The 18,329-nt window shown below is 41.9% G+C and overlaps 1 protein-coding gene across 2 annotated transcripts; it reads right to left on the bottom strand.

The window, feature by feature from the left end:
• Nucleotides 1–267: 267 nt before the first annotated feature.
• Nucleotides 268–16,571, bottom strand: LOC119495720 (actin-related protein 2-A). Of its 2 annotated transcripts, XM_037782475.1 has the most exons (10): nt 16,412–16,571; nt 12,753–12,863; nt 11,811–11,825; nt 10,433–10,648; nt 9,583–9,655; nt 8,778–8,914; nt 7,374–7,523; nt 5,249–5,394; nt 4,474–4,606; nt 268–1,798 (listed from the first exon to the last, which is right to left on the bottom strand). In XM_037782475.1, exons 1-10 carry the CDS (start codon nt 16,457–16,459, stop codon nt 1,628–1,630), a joined length of 1,200 nt encoding a protein of 399 aa, XP_037638403.1. In that variant the 5' UTR covers nt 16,460–16,571; the 3' UTR covers nt 268–1,627. The 2 variants fall into 2 exon arrangements, with proteins under 2 accessions (XP_037638403.1, XP_037638405.1); XM_037782477.1 differs by lacking the exon at nt 11,811–11,825 and having other exon boundaries at nt 16,412–16,569.
• Nucleotides 16,572–18,329: the final 1,758 nt, after the last annotated feature.

The following is an 18,329-nucleotide window of genomic DNA, read 5'->3' on the forward strand; positions in this document are numbered from 1 at the left end:
CAGCTCTCCTTCGCCGGGAAACGACATTTGGTGTAGCTCTATTGGCGTCAGGGTGGAAACAGTAGAGCTTATACATGCTGTACAAAGCCAGAAACAGGTTGAGATAATGAAAAGGAAAAAAGGTGTGGAAATTTCCCATAAATCTGGAGAATCGTGACCCCGGGAGGAAACCGGGAAAGGGCGATGACAAACAGGAGTCTCCAAATCGGGAGGGTTTGCAAGTAGGAACCTGATTGTGTCAAAAAGAAGAACCTGCCCAAACAAACATCCTTATAAATCACTTTTCTTTATTTAAATCAGCGTTAGGCAGTTATGCTATGAACAACACAGGAAAATAAAAACAGTGACAAAAGAAAGACATTAAAACATGAGAGATCCAGTTAACATTAACTGCACTTGGCACTGGATAGACGTTCATGGTAAGAGGAAGAAAAAAAAAATATACACACATTTTTCAAATAGAAGTGCCTCCAGTAATCATTAAGACGACTGTCGGGAGTGAAGGACTGGAGAACTTAAATATGGTCTCAACAGTATTTCGATATGAATAAAATACCGTTTTAATTTTTCCCAGTTTTGCGGCGCCCCAGATTCGAATCATCGCCGGCCTGCGACTGCCTCCGTGCTGTGGTGGATCAGAAGGAATACGACGGGTGAGGTGCTATGGCGTCGTCAACTGCTCGCACCCGTTCATTCAGCTTGAGATTTACACCGAGGGAGGAGGCAGAGGCGAGGCGGTCTGATGAGGAACAAATAGTATCGCTCCCGCCCAACATCGTCTCACCGCCCACAAAGTACCGTCACACGCCCGATGTCGAGCTCAGGGGCTTTTCCTTTGCGTTATTTGTCCCTTTATAAATCAATTCTTCATAATAACGTGGAGGAACTTCAGTTACCACAATACACTCCATTTACAATGGTAGTAGTGCACAGCAACAAAAGAAAAAAAAGATATAAATTGAACTCCAACAAAACAAAAAAGAAGCACAAAAAGTAATCCCTCTCCCAGAAAAGAAAAAGTCATGATATCATTTATAAAAAACCGACATAAAAATGTGATCAGTTCTCGCTCACCTGGAACAGATGCTGAAAGCGGCCCGTGGCTGTTTGTGGTGGGACCCTGATTGTGAAGCTTTACAGAAACTTTGCATCGATTTATCCCCTCCGGAGGTTTAATCAAGGGAGGGAAACTTTCTGAAACACCACATTTAACTCTCACTCACTATTTGGAGGTAAACAAGCAGAGTTAACATTCCCCGCCGTGCTTTTAACCTTCTGCACCAGTGAAAATCCAACATACACCAACATTAACCCTTCAATTCGTAGTATTAAGTAAAGTGGAGGTTTCAGTGTGATGGAATTGGTTCTTGCGAGGAAAAGTGTGAGCCAATCCCAAGCCAGGAGAGAAGAGAGGCAGAGAGGAGAGAGGAGGAGGAGGAGGAGGTGACGGCTCGACTCCCTCTGATGTTTGAGGAGTATCAAGAGCCGAAAGAGAGAAGAAGAGGGATAAATAGATATATACTCTGCGATGTGGGCGAGGAGGGGGAGATGTGTGCATGTCATGTATGTGTGTGTGTTTGTGTATATCTGTGTGTGTGTGTGTGTGTGTGTGTGTCCGTCCAGTGCTTTATCTGACGGTGACTCCGAGTTTTTCCAGCACGCGGACTCCTTTCTCCTGGTACTCCTCCCGGGTCAGCCAGAAGTTGTCCTTGTCCTTCATGATGTCGGCCAGCACGGCTCCGCCCAGGAACACCATGTGCTTTCGCCTGGGAGGATCCTCGATCCGGATCTTAAATTTCTACGAGACAAGGGGGACACAAAAGACATAAAAGACGGCCCCCGTGTAACAAAGAAGTGTCCTGCAGTCACAGGCGGCTCAAAGCGTCACGGCGTTTTTGTTTTTCTCAGCTCGGATGTGATAAACATCTAAATGTTTTTCTCATCAGTGTGGACTTGGTTTTGCACAGTTTCAGTCTGGACTACATGGAGACGTTCATCAAAATTCATAGTCAGGGTTTCTGCAGGGTTTATCAAGTTAAATTCACTTTTTAAAGACTGTTGTAATACCACATAAAATGCAATTTAATACATGTTTCATGAGTATACCGAGCCAAATATGGAAGTATGATGGAAAACCAGTCGGATGAAATGGCCAAGAATTATTTATCATATCACAATAATTCCTAATAATGTGACCTGGAAATGGATAATCTCTGAAATGACCTGTGATTGGCCAAAGTCTCTCGTCTCTAGATTTTTTAAAGCCTGAAAACAGAGCCATGAGGAGGTGCAGAAGTCTAGTTTTCTCTCAGAACACTTGAATTACAATATGCTGAAAGGTTATTATGGAATTTTTGCCCAATGACGGCAAAAATGTTCTGCCTATTGAAGCTTTAAGGATGTTAAAAAGACTCTGAAAAGCTGAAGGGGACCGCAGGGTGATAATTCTGTGTGGGTTTGTCACATCTAGCGACGCATTTCACACTCTTTAAATTGATACTCCACTCAAAATCAGCTGGGAAAAGTGACTTCAATTCATGTCAGACATAATTTACTCCAATTGTGACAAGATTTTAAGATGGGAGAAGCATCAAAACAAACTTCTCAAACCACTCCTGCCACATAACCCACTCCTCTGCTCTCGGTCTGTATCCTCAGTATGTCCCAAGCATTCATATTTTCACCAAATAGGGCGAAAGATGCGGCTTCTGTTTGGTGCTCACGTGGCGAGCTATCTAAACGGAGTTGCGAGCAACAAACAAACAGCTAAAAGGTGCAAGCTACAAATGGAGACGGCGTATTTATTTAGCCATATTTTGAGTGTTTGGAAGATCAGACGGAGAATATTAAATAGCAGAGAACAGGAATGTTTTTTATGGATGTTTTTGATAACTCTTTTCCACCACTGTGAAACCCTGTCAACATTGGAATCCATTGTAACCGACATGAATTCAAGCTGGCCACAGTCACTATGAAAGAGAAAACTACAAGCTTTTGACAGCCATCTTTCAAATATTTGGTATAAAAAATATTTGGGGATCTATCAACAAAAAGTGATCCGTCTTGTTGCACACATTTTGAGTTACTTTTCATGAAAGACATGTGAAAAACACTATCACTACATATAAAGACTTCCATTCCTGAATGATATGTAAACAGTCGAAGAAAACCGAAACCTTCTGCAGTTGTGGGCAGAAAAGTGAAGCACATAATGACTTGCTTTTTAAACGTACGAGTCATCCGTAGACCTTTGTTTACAAAATAGTTCTGTGTAAAATCATCACTGTCTTTGGGATACTGAAGTGGAAATGTAACGTAGGGATATTTTTCCAAAACAAATATTTATCAGTGGGAAGTGAACCCCGCATATGTTGTCATTAAAGTGCTCTGCTTAAGTTAAATTAATGTCTGTTAACCTCTATCACCCCCTGGTGGTGGACTACGCACACTGCACCAGTCTGAGACAAAACATAATGGTAAACTTTGCTCCTTTCAGAGACGGTTCAAGTACAGAATTCAGGGGGTTTAACTTATTCTACTGTGAAGTCTCAGTGTGTGGGAGTCAACCTCATCAGGACAAAGGAGATACTGTCAGGTGAAGCCGTTTACACACTAAAACTGACTCGAATATGTTCCCTGTGGTAGTTGAAGCTTTCTGGCACTTTACTGCTCTCTCACATGTGGGAAACCCCGCCTAGGCCAACTCAAACAAACCCAGAGAATCAGCTGGAAATAATACTTCACACCAACTGAGAGACCTGGTGCAGTAAAACCAGACTTTGGCTCATCTGAATGTTAAATATGACTTTTTATTTTTAGATTACATCGGTCGCAGTGCAATTGCAGTCAATTAGGCTGTTGTCAGGTTACTAAATAGGCGTTACCAGTCGCTATAAGCCCCATAGATATGGATCAATAGGGGCCTACTATACCCACTAGTAGGTTTTATCATCCATTCACATGGTAGATCACCGAAAGAAGGTATAAAAGTACACATCAGCGACTGTAATAATTATGACAGGAGCAGAAGTCGAAGTCAGGCGCTGTAGTAGACAGCGGATGGGACAAAAAACATTTTTTTCACCAAGCAGACTGGAGTTCACATCCCGTGTGAAACCAACAATGTGTAGTTGTCTTTGTCTTTGTAGTTATTTTAACCCAAAACTCAATGTTTTTCTCTAAACTAACTTTTTGCCTAAACCTAAAGAAGTTGTAGTTTTGTTCTCTAAACCTAAAGAAGCCTTTTTGTTTGTCTTCAAAACGTGACGTTTCATTCAGTTTTACAACATGTTAGAACGTGTTGCCCTTAAGTTTCACTTTCACAGCGTAGTAGGCCCCTACTGGCCCACATCTATGGTGCTTATAGTGACTGATAACGCCTATTTAATGGCCTGATAACAGTCGAATCGGGTGGCAATCGACACAAATCTTTCAAATATTTGTAAATGAGGCGTTTAAGGGTTGATATCTCACCGAAAGCTTGTCCACGTCTCCCTTGAGCACACGTTCCAGGTAGAGCTGCTTGAGTTCCCTCTCCAGGCGAGACGGCAGGCCCGGGTACATGGTGGATCCTCCTGATAACACGATGTGTTTGTAGAACTCAGACCTGATGACGGGGAGACAGAGAGAGGGTGAGAGCAGGAAGAGACCCAACAACATGCAGACGGAAAGAGAATTTTATTTCCCCACGTGAATAAATTATGGTATCGGATCGGTGCATAGACTGGCGTACTTGCTGATACCCGATCCCAAATTTTGGGCAGTATCGGACGCATTTCCGATACTGGTCTCAGAACAACTCTACTAGTTTCCTTCCCAATAGGCAGATTTTTTTCCATTTTTAAGTCCACAAACGTTGAAAATGTACTTTCAAGACACCACAGATTTAAGTCCCTCAGTGACTTAAGGTGAATTCTCCAACAGCAAGGAAGAAATAATGACTTATTGGGTTTCCAAGCATACATTTTCTTGCATATTTCCACTCTTTTACATACCAAAAGATACATTTTCATACTTTCCATACAGAACTCTGTGTGCAAGAAATATTTAGTTTGACATCTAAAACCCTCTATTGCTGCACTGGGAGCTCTGCTGGGCTGACACCACCATTTTGCACATCTGTGTGTGTGTGTGTGCTTGTTAATGTTGTGTATTAATGTGTGTTAGAGCAGAAACACTCTTAGTACAGTATATTTTTATGTGTCTTTATCGGCATCGGAGTGCGTCTGTACGCTGTCGTTGGCCTCACCTGGTGTCTATATCGGCTGCGTGGATGGTGTTGAAGAGGAGCTCGGCCACTCCGACGCCCTCCACGTTGATGAGGTGGGGCTGGAACAGAGCCTCAGGGGCCTCAAACCGCTCTCCTCCCACCTTAATCACACGACCATCTGGCAGCTGGAGATGTGTGGGAGGGAAGAGATGAAAAGAGACGGAAAAAAAAGGAAAATATGACACCACTGAAAAGGTAGGATTTAATGTATGACTCAACGGAGAGTCATAAATCTTGAATGTATGAATTAAGACTGATACTGTTCAATGGCTGTTTGTGATGTATGACAGGAAGTCATAACTTCTCAATAAACCTTTTTAAAGAAAAATCTCTGTGTGTCTAAATCCTCCAAGATAATATTGTACAGCAAGTTAAAGCAGCGAGTGTGTCGGCTCCAAGCTGAGTAGAGTGAATGTGTGTGTGTGACTATAAAAAGGCTTCATTCAGCCGAGGGCAGTGGGAGGAAGCGGAGCCCGGCAGCCACCGCCGCAAAGTGGCTACACAGGAAATGATGTAACGCACAGTTCAGGGCCCTTCGGCCACAGTTACATTGCCCTCCTTGTTTCGGCACACAAAACGATACTTACACATACATGTTCACACACCTACACACACACACAGTCGCCTACACTAACCCAAACACACACGGTCAGTGAGCTCTGAGACACAACATGTGCTCGGTAAGGCGTGCAGTAACACAGACTTCAGGGCCTGCGTTTAGATTCTGTGGTTCCCTCTGCAGGGAAAAAGGGCCTTGGAAAGAAAAGCAAGCCTGGTGGAGGAGCTCTGCACCCCCATATGTTTGAGTCCCAGAGAAAACAGTTAGTCAGCAGCACTGCCCGGTCCTAAAGCAGCCAACAGAACCAACAACGGGCATGTGGTAGTCTACTTAACTCAGTGCAGAAACAGATTTAGTTACCCCATTAGTTTTGATTAGTTCTAAATACTGCCACTTTTGAATAACAAATCCTTTGGGAGGGATTCTTTCTACGATGCTATTTTGAGCAGAAATGTGAAACTTGTGTGCATGAAGAGAACTAATTTTACATTTAAAAAAAGTAAACACAAAAGAGAATCCCAGAGGGCTGGAAATATGTTGCTATTGAACGTGGAAATGGCCAACAGCTGCTTACCTCTTTTACCCGATGAACCCGGTACCACTGAGCTCTGTGTTAAAACACTGCCTTTAAAAACTTCATAAAATGCTGTGGTGGTCTTTTTTCTGAATTGTTTCTAGAAGACGAGGCTTCAACGCTACTAAAACAACACTCCAAGTGTATTTTGTCCAAACAATGTTTGTTATGATATGAATATTTCAGTTACAAAATCAACGCACGAGAAATTGCATTTTTACTTTATAATATTTTTGACCGTTTTCATATTGAATGTACATACCTGACTTTGGATTATGTTTTGTTATCTTATTTACATTGTTATTGATCTTATTTATTATTATCTAAGTTTTACTTGATCATATTCATCATCATTATTATAATAAAACTACTCCATTATACAATGTAGTTGTTTTTTTATTGATTTTATACTGTGCACAATGGTAGAATGTGATGATGCACAGGGTGAATGTCATGGCCAAAGGCTCCATTGTGTGCTCATAGCCTCCTACAGTGGATATCAGTAGTATTTTATAGCCAGATTCCCTTTCAAGAGGTAGAAAACCCATTTGGCACACGTTGGGTATCCAAGTGGCCAAATGAAGAGTCCACCTGGTCCTATCCTATCCAGAAACTATTTATCCTATCTTCTTTTTGGTGGGGTCTTTATATTACAATTGATGGCAACAGAGTGAATAATGCACAGTGTCCATGCGAGGGCAGCAACTCATTTTTAAGTCTGGCTTCATACTGTCTACTGTGTCTGCACACCTGATGAAGTGACAACCACAAAACACCCGGTCACATTATTAGCTTAGTGTGTGAAACATATGTAAAAGCCACATCCTAAACTTCCTCTATAGGTATTATTAGAGTGACTGTACAAGCACTGATGCTGTACATGTGGCTCACTTCTGAAATGATGTTATATTAAACATAAATCTAAGGTTAGATTTATCAGTTGTTGAAAATGAAAACACGTGAGTATTTACCGTGTATGATTCCACCAGCACGGTGGTCTCCAGCGCCAGCTTCTGCTCCTGCTCGATGTTGTAGCCCACGTAGCACAGCTTCTCCTTCATCATACGCACCGTCTCAAAGTCTGCAGAGTGGTTGAAGGCATAACCCCTCAACAACAACAACTGCACCCAGAGGATGGGAGAGAAAAGGCAGAAAGAAGGAGAGGAAGGTCAGAAAGTGTTTTTCTTTTTACTGAGATCCCTTGATATGTTCATTTAAACAGGACTAGACCTTCACAAAATTAAGACCTTGTTACTTCCTTTTACAAAGAAGATGCCAGTTTCCCCTTCCTTTTCATGTACAGTATTTGTATCTTTCTCTTGTATCTCAGTATTTGTATTAAATTGGTCCTAGAGTCACTATTTGACCTGTTCAAGTGAATGGCTAAAGCTGGGCATACACTGTACGATTTTTAGAAATGCTGTTGTGTAACTCCTACTCCTACTGTACGAGTAGATCGTGTGCGATGTAAAGCCAAAGCTCACGATTTATGAGCTCACACTGTACAGTCCGATCGTCAGCCACGACGTGAGTTCTCACACTGTGCGTGTTAATAGGTCCTCGTCAAAAATGCCAACAAGGCAGAAACATGCTGCCTTGATCATCTGTGCCATCCTGTCTGCTGAAACGTCTGAAAAAGAGGCGCGGCGTATAGGGACAAGGACAGTAGAGAATTGGAGGTAAGCTAGCTACGTTTTACTATATCTGTTGTACATTGTTATCTTGATAGCTCTGATTACTGTAAAAAAAAAAAAAAAAAAAAAAAAAAAAAAGAGTAGAAATAAGGCACTGATGTTGGAGAATCAGCTCGTGGCTCTGCTTCAACTGTGCGTGAGTCCATGGACGGCCGTCCAACGGCCGGTCGGGAGGAGTTAATCTATCCTCGGTCCCCTCCGACACTGCACGGCAAACGACGCCTGACAAAGCTGAGATTCCGTCCGACTCTAAAATGAGTCATGCGGCTCAAAATTCGGGCCAAAAACGTACAGGGTATACTCAGCTTAACACTTAAAGTCCCATGTGCAAACACTACATTTTGGGGAAACTGCTTTTGGTGTTTATGCTGCACAAACTTGGGACATTTTACAACACACATTAAAACTCAACACAATTGTACCTTTAGGTCAATTTAAAACCATGATTACAAACTAGTGAATGAATGAAAATATGAATTAAACAACCTATTTTGGAAGCAGAATGACGGTGCTGCTGTACATTATGATGATGCAGCACCACTATGTCTTATTATCTAGAATCTACCATCTGAAGATCAATCAAAATGACACACTCATGAACTCTATTGACTAATTAACGTGTTTGCACTGCTAGTTTTTGTAGTCTTTGAATCCGGAGACTGTCATGGACTGACTGGATACCTTGATGAGGTAGCGGGTGATGTCCCTGCCTGCGATGTCCAGACGTCTTGTCAGATGGGGCAGGCTGAAGCCCTCATACACTGGACAGATGTGTGTCACACCGTCACCCGAGTCCACCACCACACCGGTCAGAAGGCCTAAAACACACACACACATACACACTACAGTTAATAATCTACAATTCTACCAAGCTAGGTGTGTTTGTGTCTGAGTTTTATCCAGTGTGTGCTTTGGGCTACTGATTGTTAGCTGGGTAAACACACAAAACCTGGCAAGATAACACATCTAATGTAAGAATTAACCGCTAATAACGGCTCAGTGGGTAATAAACTCGGAGACAAAATGGTAGAGCAGTGCACAGACCTCATGCAGTCTCACTGTGGGTGCTAATAGTTTCATCTGATCCTGCTTGAAGCACCACACAGGTGGGCTTTAACCCATCCGAACACTTCAGATACTGTCAGGATATCATGTCCGTCACTGGAACATTATAAAGTAATGTTCATGTGACTGTCTAGACTGTCTGGCACAAAAGAATAACAGATCTGGTATCCAGGTAGCCTCACCAAACAAATCTTTGCACAACCTATTTGACAAAGGTGTGGTAGGTACATGCTGCCACACAAGAATATTTCCACAATTAAAATGAAAGGCTTTCTGCCTCTGAGCTGCTGAACTACTAATCATTTACCAGTTATAACATTGGTGTCAGGGTAAATCTAATTTGTGGGTGAACACCTGGGAATCTCTGTGATATGGAAACTGATTAAACTCGTAACCTGATCACGCATGTGTGTCTTCCTACCTTGGGCATACAGCGTCAGCACAGCTTGAATAGCAATGTAGACTCCTGAAAACTGGTAGGTCTCAAACATCACCTGTAGGAGAAACCAGGAAACATCAGACAGTGAGTACAACTGATTGTTGATGAAAACAAATCACAATATGATCTTACTATGATTTTAAATATTTTGCGATATGCTGAGATAAGATTTTTTCAACTCTAAATTATGTAGTTTGTCAACATCTGTTTTATCTTTTATGGCACCTTTGAGCTGATCTATTGTTTTTTTAATGTGTGCGTATGAAACTGTTTGTACTACTGCCATTCTTGGCCAAGTCGCTTTGAAAAAGAGATTTTAATCTCAATGGGTCTAACCTGGTTAAATAAAGGTTAATGAAATGAATCTAATAAAATACAGTTTTCACTTCTCATAGTTTTCATTCACATATCTTGAGGTCAGAGGTCAAGGGACCACTTTGAAAATGCCAGTTTTTCCTTTTGGAGTGTTATTTAGCATTCTTCCCGACAAGCTAACATGACGTGATCGATACCAATCGATTTCTTAGGTTTTCTAGTTTCATATGACACTTCATTCTAGCTTTAAGACTCAGCCCGCTACAACCTCTGACAGACAGAATTAAAAAAAGTTGGATTGTTAAGAGGTTAATAGTTTATATAATAAAAAATCAATACTTGGCGTCCGTGTATCGATACAATATTGCAATACTATGATGTATTGATTTTTTCCCCCATCCCTAAAATACATGTATGCTGTACATTATCCTTTACTTATTCAACAACCCCCCCGATACACACAACTATAAAATTCCTTCAGGCTGCCCACACATACACAAATAAAATGTTGACATACCTCAATGATTTTTTCGCGGTTCTTGGTGGGGTTCATGGGTGGCTCGGTCAACAAGATCTTGCAGTTGCGGGAGTCGATGTTGAGCTTCTCTGGGCCAAAGGTGTAGTCCCACAGGTGCTTCATGTCATCCCAGTTCCTGACGATGCCGTTCTCCATGGGGTAGTTGACCTCCAGCATGGAGCGCAGCTCGCTGGCCTCGTCCCCCACCATGAGGTCCTGCAGGGAGAGGTCAACAAGGGTAAATATTTAGAAGCTCTGCAGTGTAGCTCTCCACTTGGTATTAGTTTAGGGCAATAAACATTTCAACTTGTCCCCTCGGCCTGCTGGTCTCATAAAATCAGAGAAAACTGGATCATCAAGCTGAGTCATCTGTTAGATGACGACAGCTGCATTAATGTCCTCGCTTTTTTCTTTAAAACTCAGTTACCCAGCATGCACGACAAGCCATTATTTTCCATGCATCTACACCTGGAAACACTTGTGTTTCCCTCTAGCTACAGTAAACCACTTGTTTTAGCACCATTCAACTAGATGCATGCAAGGCAGCCTGGCAATGTAAACAACTGCTGGGTTAGAGCTCAGTGTTAGCCACACAGTCAAGCATCTCACGTTCCACTTGGAGACATCAAAAGACTACTGAAGGCAGCCATTTTATGGGTTCATCCTGTGTGCTTTGGCATTAACAGAAGTACCAGTCACAGGCACTGCCTCCATGTGGTCTCAATAAAAAAAAGGAAAAAGGAAAACAGATGTGCTTCCGTCTCCAACTTTCAGCTGTCTGCCATGCACCCTCAAGTGTGGACACTTCCTCTGCACTTGTAAAGGTGAGACACTGGCAGATACTGAGAAAAATGCTCTGACCTGGACATTCCCTAAATAAGATATGTTTGTGGTGTCATCAGAGGGAGGTAAACAGATCTGTGACGCACAACATTTATCACCAAGCGTTCACATCTGACATTTTAAGTTCTTTTTTAGCTGAAGACTGTTGTGATTATCTCAGCAGCAGGATTGTGGGGAGGTGTAGCTGTCAAGATGCGCCAGCAGATCAGAGACTCTGAAAATCTGGAATCGCTCCAAAATCTCTTTTAGCACTGCATCGATAACAGCTGGCCTATGATTCATCACAGCCATTTCTGCAACACGTTCAGCCTGGAGAGAAGAGCGCATTAACGTAATGGCTGTATATCTATCTGACTCTCTGCCACTCAACAACGCAAACTAGTTATGATGTGGGAGAATGGAGTCATTGTGTGAGTAAAATAACATGAAATGATCTAAAACAAATAAAGAGCTTGTTTTTTTTGGTTGAGTTCAAAACATGACACAACTCTCCGGAGCAGGCAAGAACAGGAGGCACACATCAACCTGAACTTACCATCTTCTGGGCATTCTACTTCATCGTGGGGGGAACAAAACATGGAGGAAGAGGAAGGTAGATATACATATATATATATATATAAAAAAAGATGAATAAACAAAAGAATCGGAAAGAACAGGAGAAAGATAGAGACAGATAGGTTCATGCTAAAATAATATTGAAAACTGGCAGAAATCTGCTGATTAAGAGCAGGTACAACTAAATGTGCACTCAAAAAGTATATTTTTGGCACATCTTATTACCACTTTAAAATTCCAGGGTTTTGAAAGGACAATGTAAGATCAATTTCAGGTGTGAAGGATGTTAATTTAAAGGATAACACTTGCTTGATAAGCAGGAACAGCTATTATTTTCATTCTATTGTACATTGTGCATTTTATTTACCACTTCTCTATGCAGTATATGATGCAGCTGAAATAAAAGTCAAAAAGACTTACATGTGATGTGTATCGTTTTTGGAAATATGCCTCATGATATACAGAAGTATGATTCAACTTTTTCCCATGGTCTAGTGTTAAAAAAACGTAAACAAAAATCGCAATAAATCGTAATATCGAATCACAATACATATGGAATCGGAGTATTGTGATAGTATCGAATCGGGAGATAGGTAAATCGTCCCACCATCTATACAAAGATTTGCACTGGAGATACTCTTTGTTTGTAATGGGAGGATGTCTAATACAAGCTGGTAGAGCTTCTGTTATTTCAGAACTGAAATGGGACTCTTACTGGAGCTCACTATAAAAATATAACAGATCTTTTAGAGTGGAATTAGACAGTCTGTGACTTTGACATTGTGCTTATATTAGAAATTGACTCTGCTCTGTTTGCAGGTTATATTTTTTTCTCTTCCTGACCATGTTTGCCCGTGAAATCAAGACTTTCTGGTGAGATGAAACAATCACTCCAGGAACATTCAGGTGGACCAGTTCCTACCTTGATCTCAATGTTTCCGACTTTGGCTGTCGAGCGAATGATGGGCCTCCCAACAAGCGCAGGGAAGATGTGCTCTGGGAAGTTGGAGCCTCCATAGCCGCACTTGACAAACTAAAAGAGAGAGAGACAAGAAAACCAAAGCACAGAGGAAGTGATGTGAGGAAGTCCATTTAAGTACTGATGAGATAAAACTGTGCAATAGAGCAAGACAACGTCACGGTCATCCTGCTGATAAGAGTGGGCTTAATTAGCATTTAGACGGAGATATAAATGTACCCGCCGACGCTACAGTGCCATCTATGTGTGTGTGTGTGTGTGTGTGTGTGTGTGTGTGTGTGTGTGTGTGTGTGTGAATGAGAATGAACATCTGCAGCCAGCCCCTGCTTCAGCCTCCAGCACAATGGTAGAAAACCTTACATGTATTTAAAGAGGACCTATTATGCTTTCATGCTTTTTCCCTTTCCTTTAGTGTGTTATATAGTTTTTTTGTGCATGTAAAAGGTCTGCAAAGTTACAAAGTCCACAGAAACTCTGCTCCTGAACTGCCTGAAACACCTCGCCTTTTCTTCCGTAACATGGTGATGTCACCAAGTAACACTTTTGCATAGCGGCTAGTTTGGCACGCCCTCAAACAAAGCTAGTTTGAGCAGTTGAGTGAAAAGAGGTGCTGCAGCACAGCCGGTATGAGAAAGATAAAGCAGTTTTTGAACATTAAAGCATGTTAACATGTTCTAGTAGAAACCTAAAATACAAGTGTGCACCTGAAAATAAGCATAATAGGTCCTTTTTAATGTTTTTTTAAGTTGATTTAGCTTTTAACAATAAAAATAAACATACAATTTTGGTTAATTTCATATTAAAAGTAGGGCTGTCAACGTTAACGTGATAACGCATTAATGCAAATTTGTTGGTTTGGTTTGGTTTTGTTTGGTGTGACAGTATTTTTCAGAAATAGAGACAATCATTAGTACTGTGTGGACATGACATGAGCTCAGAGAATCATAGTAAATTCAAAGAAGATCCACAAAGCAGGGAAGTAAACTTTAAGAATCAGTGCACACAGGTCACTACTACCCTGCCTGAACAAAGGAAATTGGTTAAAGAAGACGGTAAGAGTAACTGACCCGAAACTGTCTGTAATGTAATTAAAATCTGCTGTTTTATTAATCATCTTACAGAACCAGTTTACCTTGTTGAGCTTTAGTGTACAATTTACAAGTAAACCAAACAAGTCAGAGTTGTCTTTCACCTTGTTTTGCAGCTGTGTGTGCTTGGTAGAGGTGCAAAGAAATGTTCAACACTCAGATTTTACAGTAAACATAAATGATGTGAAACGTATCAGGGCTCTTAAAATGTGTCGCTGACGTACGTGACTGTGGTTCAGACTCATCTCACTTCCTCTTGACTTCTCAGTTCAACCCTGACACAGGGCCGGCTTTTTTTTCTGGCTTTGCATAAAGCTCTTGCTCTCAAAAAAAGCCTTATTAGTCAGTAACATGAGCCAACATCCTCTCTGACTGCTGACGTCCTTACGATCTAAAAGTGTGCAATGAGTAATTCTTTAATATAAACACATAGTCAGCTAAATGTTATATGCTGGATGGGGTAGAATCTGCTCATTTTGTCAACAAGCAGCTTGAAAATCCCCTAAATTCAGGAGCAAAGTGGACTATTACGCTCCACAAGCAAGGCTGACCCCCATATGAGAACTATGAGGACTTTAACAACTTTAAACATGCACTATCTGCAACCATCTTGGACTCTAACCACTGGCGCACTTTACACTATACATCCTATATACCACTTTATAGAATGCACATATTTACATATTACATTTATTTATTGACGGTCTGCACACACTATGTTCACCCATTCACTCTGTATCTTTTATATCTCTATTATTGTTTTTATAATTTTTCTATACCTTTACCGCTCCTGTGTTTCACTCTGTTTGCTGATATCTTATCTTATCTTATTAAACCAACCAGCTAGGTTGTGACAAAGCAACCACAAAATGTGCTGCAGAAATGACTAACTTTGGGCTGGTTAGGGTGGTTATTTCCCACTCTATTGAGGACTGTTTTGTAATGTTTCCTATTACGTACTTACATTTTCCTTAAAGTATGTCAACCCCTCATCTGTCCAGTAAAGATATGTTAAAACAAAGCTGATTAAGGACGAATGCATAAGAGTAAAAAAGGCATAAGACCTTACTAACTAGTGATGTGTTGGTCGCGAACGAGCCGGTTCAAAGAACGATAAGAGCCGGCTCCCGTCCGAGAGACGTTCTTTTTTTTTTTACTTAATTCAAGGCAGAATGATAGGACGATCTTCTCCGTGCGGTCTACAGGTACAGAGCAGGAGGGAGAGGAGGAGAGAAAGAGGGTGCGGTGCGGTGCGGTGCGGTGCGGTGCGGTGCGGTGCGCGGATAGTAGAAAAGATGAGTGACAGTCGGAAACGAAGCAGCATGTAAAATTATGGTATTCTGGAAATAATAAGGTTTAGTATAATTACATTGAATAATTTAAGTGATGTATGTGCACACATACTAATCATAGGTCAAAACAGCTAAAGCTAAATTTGGCTGACTTATAAAAAGGCAGAAGTGGTAAAACGATGAGCCCGTTTGGGAGCCGAAAGAGCCGGCTCTTCTTGGTGAGCCAAATGATCTGGCTCACTAAAAAGAGCCTAAATTCCCATCACTATTACTAACAGCAAGTGCAGGAATGACAAACTTTGGGCTGGTGTCCTGGTGGTTATTTCCCACTCTGTTGAGGACTGTTTTGTAATGTTTCTTATTACATACCTACATTTTCCTTAAAGTATGTCAACCCCTCATCTATCCAGTAAAGATATGTTAAAAACAAAGCTGATTAAGGAGGAATGCATGAAAGGAAAAAGGCCTAAAGACTTTACTAACAGCAAGTTAGGTGACATTTCTATCCAGGAAGTTGCTGCAAAACAGGAAAACACAAAAGGTGGTTCCTCATTAACCTGACATGGCCTAACTAACTAACATTACACATAGCTTAGCTGACACAAAATCTACCTACTGGTCTTGATCATTAAAACAAATATGCAACAGACATACTGCATCAAAACAAACCAGTGAAATGACTGAAAGGAGATAATAAAGCTGCAAGACAGTGTCAAAGAGACAGCTGTTAAATGCTAGCAGTTCATTAGCATGCTAGCTAGCTGCTTTAGCTTAGTAACCTTAGTATATTAATTTGGGGGGTTTATATCACAGTGAGAGGTATAACATGAGGTGTGTATTAAGCATTTATTCTGATAGTTAAACCCTCTCTACGTGCTGTTTCTGTGTCAAGTCTGGATGAATGAAAATTAGCAAGCTAACAAGCTAGCTAGTTAGCTACCCACCCAAGGCCTATGGAAAGGAGGCTGCATCACGCGTCATATCTCAAATGGTACTGCACATGCGCAGTAGAATCTGAGTTACACTGCGCATGCGCTGTAGCACAAAATCCAACACCCGTGTCCTAACCTCCTTCAATAGGCCTTGGTTAACGTTAGCTTAGCTTGGCCGTTGACAGCCCCACTTCCTGTTTCAGTGAATCGTTTCTTCATACCGGGACCGGTTATAAAGCGAGTTACCGGGGGTTTAGAGGTCGTTAAACCGGAGAGAGGAGTGAACTTACCCCGGTGCCGTTGTCACACACCACCACTTTCCTTCCCTGGCTGTCCATTATGTGTAAAAAGAGCCCAGTTGGCCGCTGAACTGAACCGCCCTCAACTTTCTGTCGGCGAGCCGGAAGGAAGACACAGAGAGGAGGAGGAAGAGGAGGAGGAGGAGGAGGAGGAAGGAGAGGAAGGAGAGGAAGGGTGCACATCCGGTGTAGACAGAAGAGATGTCAGTCACTCCCTCCAAGATAGATATGCATCTTCAAACTCTTTACATTAAACAATCACAGCAAATGCATTGATTGATTTCCTCCCTCACTAGACAGAAACAAAGTTATCTAAGATCCTTAGTTGCTGCACTTTACTGTCTTTAGATTGCTTTTATTATCCTTTTAAAGGGACTATTTGTAACTTTCAGAAATGCTTATTAATAGCGACACCTGTTGACGTTAAAGGGACTGTTTGTAACTTTCTAAGCGTATAAATGTAGCGGGTCGGCACACATGCGCGCTCGCATGTGGCCGCTGTCTCGTCTCCTCTGCCTGCTCGCCTTCACTCAGACAGCGCACGCGTTCTCGCTGTCTCGCTCCACCTCTAGACGTGAACGCGCGCTCTCTCCACACTGCAGAAGAGTTAGTTTAGCTCTGAGAATATCTAGTGAATGTACAGTGGACGTTTGTGCAGAAATAACTGCTGCAGCTTCACCAGACCAACAGAGGTTTCCCGTGTCTTGGGAAGTAACGGGGCTCCGCAGAGAGAAACGTTACCGTCTCGTTACCGACCGGTTGCCGACCAGTTGCCGGTGTCTTCCTGCTCTCTCCGGCGGAGGGCGGAGGGAGACGAGTTTCTCGCTGGGGAGCCCTGCTGCTGAAGCCTGCGCTGAGGCAGGAGAAGCAAACACAGTATCAGCATTGATTCATGGAGAGACCTTCGTCTGGTCAGCTAACATTACTGCCAAGCAGCTGAAATATATGTGATTTTGTGCTTTTAGCTGACGTGTGTTGCCTCAGTGTTTTGAGCGATGCTCGTTCATGTCCATTTAGAGCGAGCACAAGCACGAGCCCGGCGCTGACTTTTGTTGATTTCACGGCCACAGGTGTCGCTGTTAAGAAGCATTTCTGAAAGTTACAAATAGTCCCTTTAAGTCAAACGGTGATAACGTTTGTCACTGCGGAGCCCCGTCACTTCACAAGACACGGAAAACCTCCGTTGGTCTGGAGGAGCTGCGGCATTTATTTCTGCACAAACGTCCACTGCACATTCACTAGATATTCTCAGAGCTACTAACTCTTCTGCAGTGTGTAGTGAGCGCGCATGCACGTCTAGAGGTGGAGCGAGGCAGCGAGAACGCGCGTGTGAAGACAAGCAGGCAGCGGAGCAGAGACTTAAGCCACACGCGAGCACGCATGTGTCCCGACCAGGTACATTTATACGCTTAAAAAGTTACAAACAGTCCCTTTAATTTTTTTCTTTTAACTTATACTTTTATATTAATTTTTATCTTATGCACTTTGTTCTCTTTTATCTTGCTTTTATATATGTGAAGCACTTTGAATTGCCTTTGTGTATGAAATGTGCTATATAAATAAACTTGCATTGCCTTGCCTAAATTAAGCCTAATTCAATTTCCACATGTAAAAAGAAGTGTTTGATGTCAAGTTTAACCTCTTAAACCCTACAGTAGGGTGCTGGAAGGTGTAGTTTGTCTAGGCCAGGGGTCTGCAACCTGTATCTCCGGTGCCACATCCGGGTCTTCAGCTCCTCTCCAGTGGCTCCTTGTGGATTTATAAAAATGGAAATGAATAACTGTTTTTTGTTTATAATTTCATTTTTATTTATCATTGTTGTAGGTCTATGGTACGACGGGGTATTAGGGCCACATTGAGGAAAAATAAATAAATCTGAGATTTCGAGAATAAAGTCATAATATTAGGA

This window comes from Sebastes umbrosus, chromosome 10 (genome assembly GCF_015220745.1).
Source record: "Sebastes umbrosus isolate fSebUmb1 chromosome 10, fSebUmb1.pri, whole genome shotgun sequence".
Lineage (NCBI taxonomy): Eukaryota > Metazoa > Chordata > Actinopteri > Perciformes > Sebastidae > Sebastes > Sebastes umbrosus.

Coding starts and splice junctions, on each gene's coding strand:
- LOC119495720 (XM_037782475.1), bottom strand. CDS start 16,459: ATGGACAGCCAGGGAAGGAAAGTGGTGGTGTGTGACAACGGCACCGGG. Junction 7,524..8,777: donor TCACCCGCTACCTCATCAAG/GTATCCAGTCAG, acceptor CTCTGGGTGCAG/TTGTTGTTGTTGAGGGGTTA. Junction 4,607..5,248: donor GCAGCCGATATAGACACCAG/GTGAGGCCAACG, acceptor CCCCGTCATCAG/GTCTGAGTTCTACAAACACA.